Source organism: Apis dorsata, unplaced genomic scaffold, assembly GCF_000469605.1.
Source record: "Apis dorsata unplaced genomic scaffold, Apis dorsata 1.3 scaffold_129, whole genome shotgun sequence".
Lineage (NCBI taxonomy): Eukaryota > Metazoa > Arthropoda > Insecta > Hymenoptera > Apidae > Apis > Apis dorsata.
Genome location: NW_006263422.1, coordinates 457899 through 470745, shown reverse-complemented (window position 1 = coordinate 470745; position 12847 = coordinate 457899). Strand labels below are relative to the sequence as shown.

The 12847-nt window shown below is 29.7% G+C and overlaps 2 protein-coding genes and 1 long non-coding RNA gene across 3 annotated transcripts in view; 2 read left to right on the top strand and 1 right to left on the bottom strand.

Moving 5' to 3' along the window:
- Positions 1 to 625: 625 nt before the first annotated feature.
- LOC116185207 lies at positions 626 to 1252 on the top strand (the record flags this gene model as incomplete). The annotated part of the gene is made up of 3 exons (XM_031509136.1): positions 626 to 894; positions 1027 to 1176; positions 1243 to 1252. Coding segments are annotated over 3 exons (429 nt in total), but the record flags the coding sequence as incomplete, so codon positions are not given.
- A 12-nt stretch (positions 1253 to 1264) lies between these two features.
- LOC102675946 lies at positions 1265 to 2467 on the bottom strand. Its single transcript, XR_421297.2, has 2 exons — positions 2407 to 2467; positions 1265 to 1819 (listed from the first exon to the last, which is right to left on the bottom strand). It is a non-coding gene; the product is annotated as an uncharacterized LOC102675946 (long non-coding RNA).
- A 2335-nt stretch (positions 2468 to 4802) lies between these two features.
- Positions 4803 to 12847, top strand: part of LOC102676275 (G1/S-specific cyclin-D2) — a 46351-nt gene continuing 38306 nt past the window's right edge. Inside the window, exon 1 of the mRNA XM_006612905.2 lies at positions 4803 to 6400. Coding sequence (XP_006612968.1) covers positions 6203 to 6400 — 198 coding nt within the window. The 5' untranslated portion in view covers positions 4803 to 6202. The remainder of the gene's footprint in view (positions 6401 to 12847) is intronic.

Genomic DNA, 12847 nt, shown 5'->3' with positions numbered 1-12847 from the left:
ACAAGCCAAAAAATAACGTATAATACGAAAGAAAATAAAATAATTAAAATTAGAAAAAAATATATTTCAATTCTATTCGTGTTTAATATTAATATTATTGATAAATGAAAATTTACAAACCTCAAGTTGTAGATTATAAATTCCTGTTGCATGAATTTGTAAATTATAAAATTCATTTCTAACATTTTATCAAACTTGTTACGGTTATGTGATACTTTCTTCGTATATCTTGATGATTTCTATAATTTCACTAAAAATATCAGTTTAATTATGCACAAAATCTTGATTATTAATCACAAGAATTCTCAAATATTCTTCAAATACATACTGTCTTGATTCTACCACATTGTTTCATACCTAACCTCTCAAACACATCTATGTAAAAAAAACACCAAATCAAAAGAGAACATTTCTCAAATTACTTGTCATAAATTATAGCATCACTCTTCACAATAAAAGATGACAAACCTTTTTACTAACTCCCAAAAAAATATTCCCAAGAAAAAATTAAAACCTCAAAAGACAAACTATCGAAAGAAGCTCCAGCAAAGTTTGAAAAGGAACCATGACTGTTTCCCACGTGATCGTAAGATTTCGCAAGCGTCGAAGATCCGATTGCACCTAAATTCATTTTCTTGACGCACATAGGATCCATGGCGCGGTTAACTGGCATGAGTTTCGAGGCCAGGTTCGAAGGGGAAGACGTTGCGAGGCGTATCGTAAAAGATGGGTAAGCACCGACCGGAACATTCATGCTCTAGTGAAATTAAATACTAGCGCAGCGAGAGTGCGTATAGAGCCGCCTCAAAGCCATTTAAACCGGCTGGAGGCGAGGATATTCGCCTGGCTTTTCACTGGCATAAATCTTCGCCCGACATACCGACCACGTGTTGTGTAAGTACGATGGCCACTTTGTCGTACTTTGTCTAATAAAGGACTTGATGAGTATACACGATTCCCCAAGGAAAGTTTATAAGATTTGGTAAATTGATTCCTTCGATTAATCTTAAATTATGGTAATCACAGATTGACAATTGGATTGCGGGACACGGTCGTTATTTTCGATTCCAATAATACCGACCGAGACAAAAGAGTTAGAATAAGAATTAACCCTTTAGGGGGAGCAGATGTAAAAATTTACATTAACATGACTATATTTATAAAAGATATGTTAGATTTTAAAAGGATTTTTTTGACAGAATTAATTAGAAAATTATGAATGATAGAATATTAGCTTTTTAGAAATTTATAATAAAAATCTTAATATATGAAAAGATAATTGTATTTATTGATTGTTAAAAATATGAATTACATCATTGTTATTATTTTGCCTTGATAATAAAAGTTATCTGTAATTAGTCTAATATTAGACTTAAGGCGCCGCCGCTATGATTCATAGTTATGTACATGTGTAATTAAAGAACCTATTATTGTTTATTAAATTGTTTTGTTCACATAAACATTAATTCTCAACGGTTCATTTGTATTATCTATTGTAATTATCTATTTTATAATTTATTTTGTACGATGTAAGCTTATTATGTAACAAAAACTGTTAATATTTAATTATTTATTATAATTGTTAACGTTTAGTAGCAATAAATACATAATACACTAGAAACACTAATTGTTAAATCCAATATAAATAAAATATTTAATATTTAAATATATAAACTTAATATCTCATACTAAACGAAATATGCGTTGGTTCTATCAAAAAGAAGATAATGATAATATTCCATTCATTGTTAAAATTCTATTCTTCAAAGCATACAGGATACACTTCGTGTCTTGTGAAACAGAGATTAATATATGCATACTAGAAATAACATTAAACTTTAATTAATAAGTGAACAATAATGAAGAACACGGCGAAAAATTAATGAACACAAGTATCTAATTTGAATTTTAAATACATTGATACGATCTAGGACTAAAAGTGAAGGAATAAATAGTTAATGTTTTTAATTAATTAATATAAGCAATTTTGTGTTTAATATAATTATCGTGACAGAAAATTTCAAATATGATAAATTAATTAGGTACATAAACATTTGTTTAATATAAAAATAATTTTTAGATAATTCTGATAATAAAATTCTATATTAACTAATAAACTATATTCTATATTAACTAACAACTAATAAAAAAGCGCAAATTGCTCATAATTTATACTCGCAATTTGATTACAAGTTTGTTCTGACACAGCCATGAGTAATATAATACGATCGTGATTTCATCACTGTCACTATAGCTTGTCACTGTCATCGTGACCATGACCATGGCCATAAAAATGATTACTATATAATAAATATATTGCTTCTAATATTAGCATATAATTTCTAACTTATTATCGTAATTATAATTAATATTTCCATTATTAATAATAATAATTACACTACGTACCAAATAATAATAAATAAATACTCATTCATTTCTCACTTCTTTTTATTACATAACCTTTATTTAATGACTACTTATTTTTCTCTTTTCTCATGTCAATTTTCGTATTTCCTGAAAATTAAATATTTTAAAAACAAAAATTCATACTATTTATATCAATAACAATTAATTAAATTAAAAATAATATAGCTTCACATTAAGCCTACATAAATAATCGTATCTATATTATTTCCATCCAACCATCCGACCAATCGTCGAATCAACGATCAACTGAGTAACGAAACATCCGGTCATCCGGTTTTCGCCGGGCATCTAATATAAGACGAATCGTGATCGTTTCGATTTACTCGTAGTACTCCAGCGAAGCACTTATTGTTCAGTCGTTACGACGTCGTCTGGTACGCGGTGCAACATCCGGTCGCGTAAAGTTGCACGCGCGTACGACACCGTAGTAAACGCGTAGTACGCGCAGACAAATCGAGAACCCGCGAGTTTCGTGTACGAAGGACATTCCCACTCCTACACGGACCGTTTCTTTCTCCCGTTCAAATTATCCGGCGGAAGTGGCCCTTACTTTCCCTATATACGCTTCAGAAATTTCTCGACACGGCCAGAGAAACCAACGAAAGAAGCCGGCTAGGCTTCGTTCGTTCGATCGCCGGACACGAAGAAAGGAGAGAAGAACCCATGGGTCTGCATGCACGTTCTCGAGTCGTTGGCGATAATGCGATTCTATGTTCTGTAGCAACGATAGTAACGTAGCAACGATTTGCGAACAGTGCTCCTGCACGACGAGATCGGTGAACGAATTTTTATCGGGTTTCTAATGACGTGTCGGATCAGAAAGAACGCAGATAGAAGAGCTTGTTAAAATTTTAATTGTTTTCATATTTTACGAAAAAAAAATAATAATTTATAATAAAGTTGATTGTGAAGAATAAATAAATGATACTAGGTGCTAAAGTAATGTAATAATAATAAGATATATTATAATAAAATGTATTTTATTACTTTTTTTTACAGGAAAATTATTCCTTTAATCAAATTTATCAAAATTTACAAGAATAGATAATTTAAAGTGCTTTAAAAATTTGTTATAATTTCAGTAATTTAATGTTTTCATACCTGATTATGCCATGATTATAGAAGTCAAATGATTCGTTTTATTTGATATAGTTTCTATTTTATTTGAACATGTATGTTCTAATTTACTGCAGAATTGAAGTTATTATCTCACTACAAAGAAAATATGAAATGCTATTTAAAAACTTCAAGATGACTTTCATATTTTTTAATCCTTTGCAATTCCATGGTTTCTAACCTATTGTATACTTTTCCATCTTTTATTTCACGATGTTTTAACAATGATGTATTTATAATTCACTGCTTCAGTCTATTCTCAACAAAAGAATGGAATTTCTCGTTTATTGTCACGTGTATAACAAATATATCTGAAGAAAATTGTTCGTTATTTTCTTTGTTATAGCAGATTCATCAATGTTTTCTATTAATAATTTTACCAATTTTCATGCGGTCGATAAAATGAATGATTAACTTCAACACTAAAAAGAATATAGATGAAAAATAGAAAAATATATAAAAAGACTTGAAATTTTGATAACAAAGAATAATGCAAAGAATTTCAACGTTGTATATGAACGAATGAAAACGAATGAATCCGGACTTATCCGAATATTCTCGAGTCAATATCGGATTGTGATCACATGGAACCCTACTCCATGTTAGACGTAACGTGGCTACTATTCAATACATAGATAATCATTTGATTTCGAAAATTTTATAATTACATACATAATAAAAAATCATTAATATTTAACATAAAATTTTATTATAATTAAATTAAAAATATATTTCAAAAACATTTTATTTTTGTAATAACATTTACGACTATATATATAAAATTTAATAAAATAAAGTTAAAAATGAACACTTAGATAATAGTTTAAGTTAATAAATATATGTGATCTTTAAATTTTCAACAGGTTACGTTTTATTGATTTTCTTAATGACTCATATTATTCGTTAGATGAAAACGTTTCTTACATAACGCCTACATGGTATTGATAGGAAGGAAAATATAAGATTAATGTATATAATATAATGGCTAGTTTATATCAATTATTAATTTTTTTAGAATTAAAATATTTTTCTTCTTCAAATAAAAATTATAATTTATAAGAATCGCAAATTCTAGAACTTTCATTTATAGAAAATCACAAAAAAAATCATAATCAGAAAAGAAAAAAAAATAAATTATATTTCATTTAAAACATAAATATACGCTTTATCCTGAATAATCCTCAAAAATTTAAATCTCACAATAAAAATTTTAACCTGTTCACAAATTCTAACGGAAATCGTGAATAGCACAGCTCTAAAAGGTTTAAATAAATCATTCACATTCAAAACTTTTTCAGCTTTGTGAATTTCGACAGCAGGTTAAAACACTACCACCTTGGTTCCGTAGATTTCATAGTCGTCCCTGAAATAACACGAGACGCCGAAGGTGGCGACCCTGTAGGTGGCAGTTGCGCTAGGTTCTTGTTACACGATGCGAATCCGGCACTGGCGCCCCAGTCATGTCAGCCAATAGTGGGGGAACAGTTACGTTTCACGTGACACGCTGGCGCTTTGGTGGTAGGGATCGATCCATGGTCACGTGATCGTTTGGCGCCGAGATAGTGGGGACGCACCTACCACCCCTTCGGATAGAACGAACCGGAGGAGACCGAACCACGGTACGACGACAAGCGACATTCTGACCTGGTAAGTCGCCAGTGTCGGATCGTGAGGAAGTGAATAAGACTAAGCTTGCATCGCAGGACATTTAAATCACCCGAAGCCAAGTTGTTTCAAAAGGGGAACAGTTTCTTCGTGCACCTATCCACAACAACGTAAACCTAGGTGCAACGAACTATTCACAAGTAACTCTAATCGACGAAACACAACCAACAAGGCCGAATTACGCTTATTTATAATCCTACAACCTACGTCCTACGTCCCTTCGAACGATCTTTTTTATTCATTCGCTACTAGTGTGTGTTCGAGCTATTCGTTTTATTTTTTTCTCTTTTCTTGATCGAGAGGCAGCTTCGACGATACGAGGATATATATGTACATAAAGAAAATAGGAGAGCTCAATACAAGAAAAAGAGCTATACAATTCGGTAACTACGCCAGACGAGAGAATATCAGAGACGAAAGGAGAGTGTGTTGTGCAAGGGATAATAAAACCCGGCTTTTTTTCACGTCGTCGAATTTCGACGTTGTGTTGTATATATTGTTTTCGCGTACATAGCCTCTAGGTGAGTGATATATTCGAAGTCATTGCCCGAAACCAAGGTCCTGTACGTGTATGTATACACGCGTATGACATGTGTATATATATGTTATATTTTGTGAAGTGTTGAGTGTCCTGGCAAGCGTCTTCTCGTGCGAATTCGTGTGAACTACCGTATCTTTACGATCGATTCGTGCATGCTCTGTCTGGTCGCGCCGGCGAAAAACGGTTTGGCAACGTGGCACGTGAATAAAGTGACACCGCGACGACGGCGACGGCGACGACGACGGCGGTGAGAAGGGACGGAAAAAACGAAGGAGGAGAGAAAAAACGTCCGATCCCCGAGAATCTCTGTGCGTCGTCGAAAAGCTTGACACACCGGAATATCTTCGATCGCGAACAGTCACCAGAGAAAAAGGAGGAGGAGAGGCTGTGCCGCCACCGCCGTTTCTCTGTTGTGCGTGTGCGTGTTCGAGAGGTTAGAAACGCCACGGGATCATGGATCTGCTTTGCTGCGAGACTACTGAGACTGAGTGCAGAGCCTATGCTGATCCAGCCCTTCTTGGTGATGACCGTGTGCTGCAAAATCTATTGAAAACCGAGGAAAGATACGCGCCCAGCAGTTCTTACTTCGAGTGCGTGCAGAGGGACATCTCGCCGCTCATGCGCAAGATTGTCGCGGAGTGGATGTTAGAGGTGAGCAACTGTTTCCGGTCCACGTGTCGCCCTTGAATTTCCCAAAATTTACTCATTTATCATACTTTATCGCATCTTGTACTATAATATAAAAATTCCTTATATCGTTTTTCAAATGTTGCGATAAAATTGAAAAGATTATTTCGTTCAATTATGAGGAATAAATCGTGAAAAAGTTGAGTCTCGCATGCATAGCTCCTTCGACTTTTTCGAGAGTCGTAAGGGTTACGTTGGTCGATACTGATATCGATATATATATGTTCTACTGTGATAACTTCACTTAGTTTTAATGAAATTGACTTCAAAATCAAATTGACAAGTATATAGACATAAGTTTTTGATAATATTAATTTTTAAATCGCTATCCTCTGGAATATTTGAGAAATAGTCATATATAAAGTTTGCTTATCGTTGTTATTTTTTGACGATCTACAGTAAATATTCATATTACGTAAGCATTCGCAATAATCTCTCTTATACTTAAATTTTTTATGCAATTATTTATCAATAATATATCGATATAACATTGTATCACATTGAACAATATCAGCTATATTCGGACAATTTCAGTTTGAACTTTCATCTGCGAATATTTAACAAGTGTCATTGTAAAGACAATATAAGAATACATTTTGTCTGTCATTTAGAATATTAATGCTCACAGTAATTAAAGTTTTTCGTTCGAAGAGGTTATATGATGCAAAATTCATCGAATTTCGGGTACTACAAGCAAAAATTTGTTTCGATATATGTACTTACCGCGAATATAATTCAATTTAGGTAGCGCATGGAAAGTCGCACAACAGAACGTTAACTTATTTTCGGCCGCAAAGCGTGAGAGAGAAACGTCCGGTGACGTCGAACACGCGTCGGAGGTCCCTTTAAAATTTAAAAAACACGCTTGTTGCGTAGGTACGCAACGGTTTTGGTTGCCGGCGTGCTTGCCGTATTTTCACCGTCATAGACGGAGGAGGTAAATCATGTCAGTGGAATCAGTGTTACGTCACCGTTGCCAAATGTGTAGCGATAGTAGTGATGGGCAAATCAACATTCGCAATTAATTTTATATAAAAGGAATTTTCTTTGCTTATTAAAAAGATATTTGTAAATATATCTAGGAATTAATAGTTATTAATAGGTGTCACTTTAATCGTATGTTAATAGAAATTAGATTTTATCTAGTCAAAATAAATGCTATAAAATCTGAATAGAATATACATACAATCAGAATAGAAAGTATGATATTAATGTAAGACATTAAAATCTATATGTAACAAATATTTATAGATTTTATCTTTATATTAATTTAAAAAATGTTATATCGAACAAATCATGAGATTATTGCTTTTTTTTTTTTATAAGAACTAATTTTTCCTTTCTCTCTGCTTTCTTTCTTCATGAAATACTACAAGTCTGAAAAAGTGTCGTTAAACATAGCAGGTCAAGCACTTTCACGTATTTCTTTGTGCGTAGGTGCTTAAACATTGTCATACTTTGATACATCAAAGAAATAAAAAATTTTACTAGAATTAATAGATACATTCTTATAATGACAAGTAAATAAAATAAAATTTTAGATTAATATAAACGAAATGACAAAATTTTCGATGAAATAAAAAGATATCAGAAGAAAGATTCTTGTCGTGTAATCGCCTTCGTCGCAGACTTCCTTCGACAGCTATAGTAATGAATTCTCCGCTTCCGGATCGAATTGCACGATTCCACGATTCATTTTCCTTCCAACGTGACACCGACCCGCTGACAATGTAGTCTTCCGGACCCTTGGATACGTTTAAATGTCTGGTTTCCGAACGTGCTTCGAACAGAAATATCCGTATTCCTCGTGCGATCCTTTGTTCCATCCAGCGACAAAGTATCTTTCTTCTTTTTTTCTTCAGCTCATGACTAACGTTTGTAACGGTAATCGTTTCTTTTTTGGCATCTCGATTGATCATTTGGTTCGAATTTAAGTTGTATAAAATTAACTTAACGATTGACGATCGATGATGATTGTTCGTTTTTTTTCCCTCCTTTTTTCTTTTGATCGATCGTCTTTACATCTTTATCGTTTAAAAGCGAAACATTGTTACATTTTTTATATCTTGTTGCATTATAATTATAATGTATCAATTAATAATAATAATTGATCGACAAGTGATAGATTTTAGGTTATAAATTTTTTTTTAGAATTTTCGAATTTTACATCAAAATCATCACGTAATTAAATTGTTTAATTATTATTTTTGAATTGTTTGATTTACATAATTTTGTTTATTTCAGTAAATTTATTAATATTATGCAAAAGAATTTATCGTAAAGAATATCGATTTGTTAAATTTCGATTCGTTAAATTTCGATAGTAATATTAGTTCAATTGCGCAAGAGGGCGCTGATGCTGTTCCAGTGGCAGTTTGTCGTTTTAACGTTGCTGTGTAAAAATTTCAAATGTGCAGAAATTTTGTATATATAAGTACTTTGAGAGTTGGTTTTCTAAGAATTAACGTTTGATAAGATTAAAATGTTTCATGTGAAGTAAGTGGTTGGTTATAATATTCATGTTTAGTTATGATGTCAGTCATTGATTATTTTTGATTATCTGTATCGTAAAAAAGGTTAAGTTTTGTAAAACTATACAGAACACATATTTTTCATTATTTTTCGTATATTTTTAAACAAATTTCTAATAATGTAAGTATAAAATAGAGTCTTTATTATATTATAGAGGAATTGAATAAATATTTTTAATAATTTGCAATTTTTCAAATTTTCAATATGTATTGTTATATTTCTTTTATAATCTTAATTTTGATACTACAATTGCAATTTCTTGGATAGGATAAAATTTTGTTTCGTGTATGAAATTGAACTTTTAAAAATTTTTCTAAATCTATCAAGAAATTGATTTGTCGAAAGTTAGGAATTCGCATGGTCCACGCTTTCTAATGACGTAATAAAGTTAAATTAGAAATCGTTATGCGTTAAAAATCAACGCATTCCATTTGCAATTAACCTTTCATTATGATTATGTTTTTCACAAAATTGAATTGAGATATTTAAAAGTTGTATAATTCATTTTATAATATTTATAAATGTTGAGATAAGAATACTCCAGGGATTTATCTAATCTACCAGTATATAAATCTTAATTTCTTATGCAATACATATATTATTTTTTAGTATATTAATTTTTTATGACAAATTCATTTTAATATTTCAAAATATTTTATTATATTAGAATATTTTTAGAATTAATTATTCAATTTAAGAATGTAATTCGATATTATAAAATTTATTTTATTTAATTTAAAAATATAAAAGATATAAATAAGATTTAAAAAATATTTTTATTATGAGAATATTTTATATTCTCATAATATTATAAAATAATCAAAATAAAAAAAGGCTAGAATTTTTAATTTCGAGAAATTTTTTATCGAAACAGTTATATCTCTCAATTAATTTGGATATTGAATCTTCAACCGTATATCTAAAAGAATTAATTAATTTTCAAGGATTGCGTTTATATTTAAAAATCAAGGTTGTCCAAAATCATTCGTTTCTGGTTTTATCTAAAGCCAATTTTTTTAACTGTGTCAAGTACTTTTCGCGTTCTAATCTAATATTAAAACTTGCGATTTCACTTTTTATCAATTCACAAGTGCGCATATAGTAGCAACACTCATTCAAACTACTTACACTATACTTATAATCAAAACTATAAATATCAAGTACGTATTAATTGCAGAATTATTAAATGTTCTTATGTTGCTATATAATCTTGCAACAATATTTATTAAATTTTTTTCAAAAACACCATTATTATCACAAATATATAAAATAATAATATAATATTTATATTATTATAAAATTATATCACATAATAAAATTGAAATATGTAAAATTCCTTCTAGCTTATTTTTTATGTGAACGTTTTTCAAATACAAACTTTTTAAAAACATTATTATTCGCATAATATTACAAACAATTTACAATATCTCACTCAATATGCATATATTTGTTTCATTCATATAAAGTATGCAAATTATATGTAACATTAAAAACAAACAATCTTCCGTACAATCATTAGAATTAATATCTATTTAAATACTTTTATGAGTCATCATACGTACGTACAAATGTACATATTAGAACTCGCACTAATATCATTTCATTTACAGATTCCTATCCATTTAAATTCTCTTTGCAAGAACAAGAGTTTCAATCACGTTAAATATTCTCTCGAATTCTTCGAACGATCATCTCGATCAATCCGATTTCCCGCGATTCCCGGGTTCAAGGTCTGATTTTAATTCGGCTATCGATTGATTTTTTTGCGTGATTAATTGCAACGATCAGAAGGTTTGTAAAGGTTTCGACCTTGAATCACGAGAACGTGACCGGACTGGGTCGTGTATACACGCGTGTCGAAGTCCATTGCTTTGAATTCTTTGGCATTAGTGCGGCGTTCGCGAACGATTCACTTCGGTTCAAATTCATTCAATTCGATCATTCGGTTACGTTCTCACTATATTTCTTTTTGTTTTTCCTTATAAAAAATTACATTTTCGTGTATATTCGTTGAAGATGTGATATCTTGTGTGTATAATTTTAGTTATTTTATATTGCTAGGGATTTTCTAGAGATTTTAGATTATTTAGTAATAAGTTTGCAGCGTTTTAGTTATTTTTCTTCTTGATGTTTATTCTTATTTTATTTTTATATATATTGATTAAAGGTTCGATGTTCACTTAAGACTTTGGATTGCTGAGAAATTTATTAGAGATTTTGGATTGTTTTCTAAAAAAATTTAGAAAGTTATTGCAAATATTTTAAATATATTATGAGAATATATGAGAATACATTTAGAAAGATTAGTTTGTTGTTATATTTGAAAATGAAATATATTTTAATATATATTTTCTTTTTTATAAATTTTAAAACTTTGTTACAATGTATGGAAATTTTTTGAAAATATTTTATTGATATTCTTTTCTTTTTCAATTTTTGTGCAAATTTGTTTCTGTTTATATTTTTAATTCTTCATAATCTTAACGTGTTAATGAGGATATACTTGTTTAAATTATGGGGTTTCTTAGACGAAGAAATCTTCCTTTTAGAATGAAAACGTTAATTGTTAGTAATTAAAATGAATTATCAATTTAGAAATTGCACGTTTGTTAATTTATTTTCAAATATATTGATTTTATTTTATCGATATTAATATTAATCGAAATAATTTTTAAATGCCATTCGTTAATGGAATTAGTGTTCATTAATATCGAGGTTATGTTGCAAATATATAAATTACAAATCAAAAGAGAAGCTAGAAACCAGGTTCGATTTTATTTAAAAATTTCAATATATTTTGAGATCATCCTCGACGAAAATACTTTTTTATGTCGACAATTCGTTAGTTAAATCGGTAAAACATCAGTATAATTCGAAATATTCAGATCATAGTCGAATCTATCTGTCAGTTAAAAATATTCCAACGTTGAATTAAAATTTGTTTCGAGTGCATGGACATCTAAGAAAATTATTGTCACAACTGGTGTTATATTTTCTTGTCAACAAAAAATTTTGCTCGAGCAAAAATTGATAGAAATAGCATTTTATAATATTACACGTAAAAATAATAGAAATATGAAAATAGACAAAATAGGATAAAGTTTAAAATTTATAGAAGAATTTATGGAATTCTAAAATGAAACAAGAAGCATGAGCACAATCTCATACTGGCTACGTTATTAGGATTTTTCAATTTTTATCCAGTTAAAATATTTCTTAAGATATTAAGAAACAGTAATTACACAATTTAATATTTTTAATATTTTTAATATTTCATTACATTTTTCTTTCATGAAATAAAAAATAATCATGTCGAAATGGCTATCTGGCCCTTGAAATCATAAAAATGTTTTTGAAAATCAACAATTAAATGCAATTATCTAAATAAAATATAAAGTGTTTGATCGTGAAATTTTGTTATGAAGATTAATGTATACTGGGCGGTAATTTTAAATAGAGAAACGAGGAATATATTAATAACTTTCTGAATAAGGATAGAATAGGAAATTCGATTTTTGGAGCTGTTTTTATTTTTGGTTAGAATTTTATCTTCACTGTAAATTAAATTTTTTGCTGATTGTTTTGAACAATTCTCTCATTTCGAATATCATATCGAAGATTTCTAGGGAATTTCTAGGAAATCAAGGAATTCTAGGTATTAATAATAGAGAATAAAATTTGAATTCTTATTGGTCCAATTTGTTCAAAACTTTTGAAGCGAAATAGACTCTAGTATTCGAAGAATCAATGTGCATACAAAAATTAATAATAATATTATAAAATAATTATAAATAATATTTCAAAATACAAGAAATTTTACATATTTCTCTTTTTTAAATAAATATAAAAATTCAACAAAAGGAAAAAATCAGGCGATAA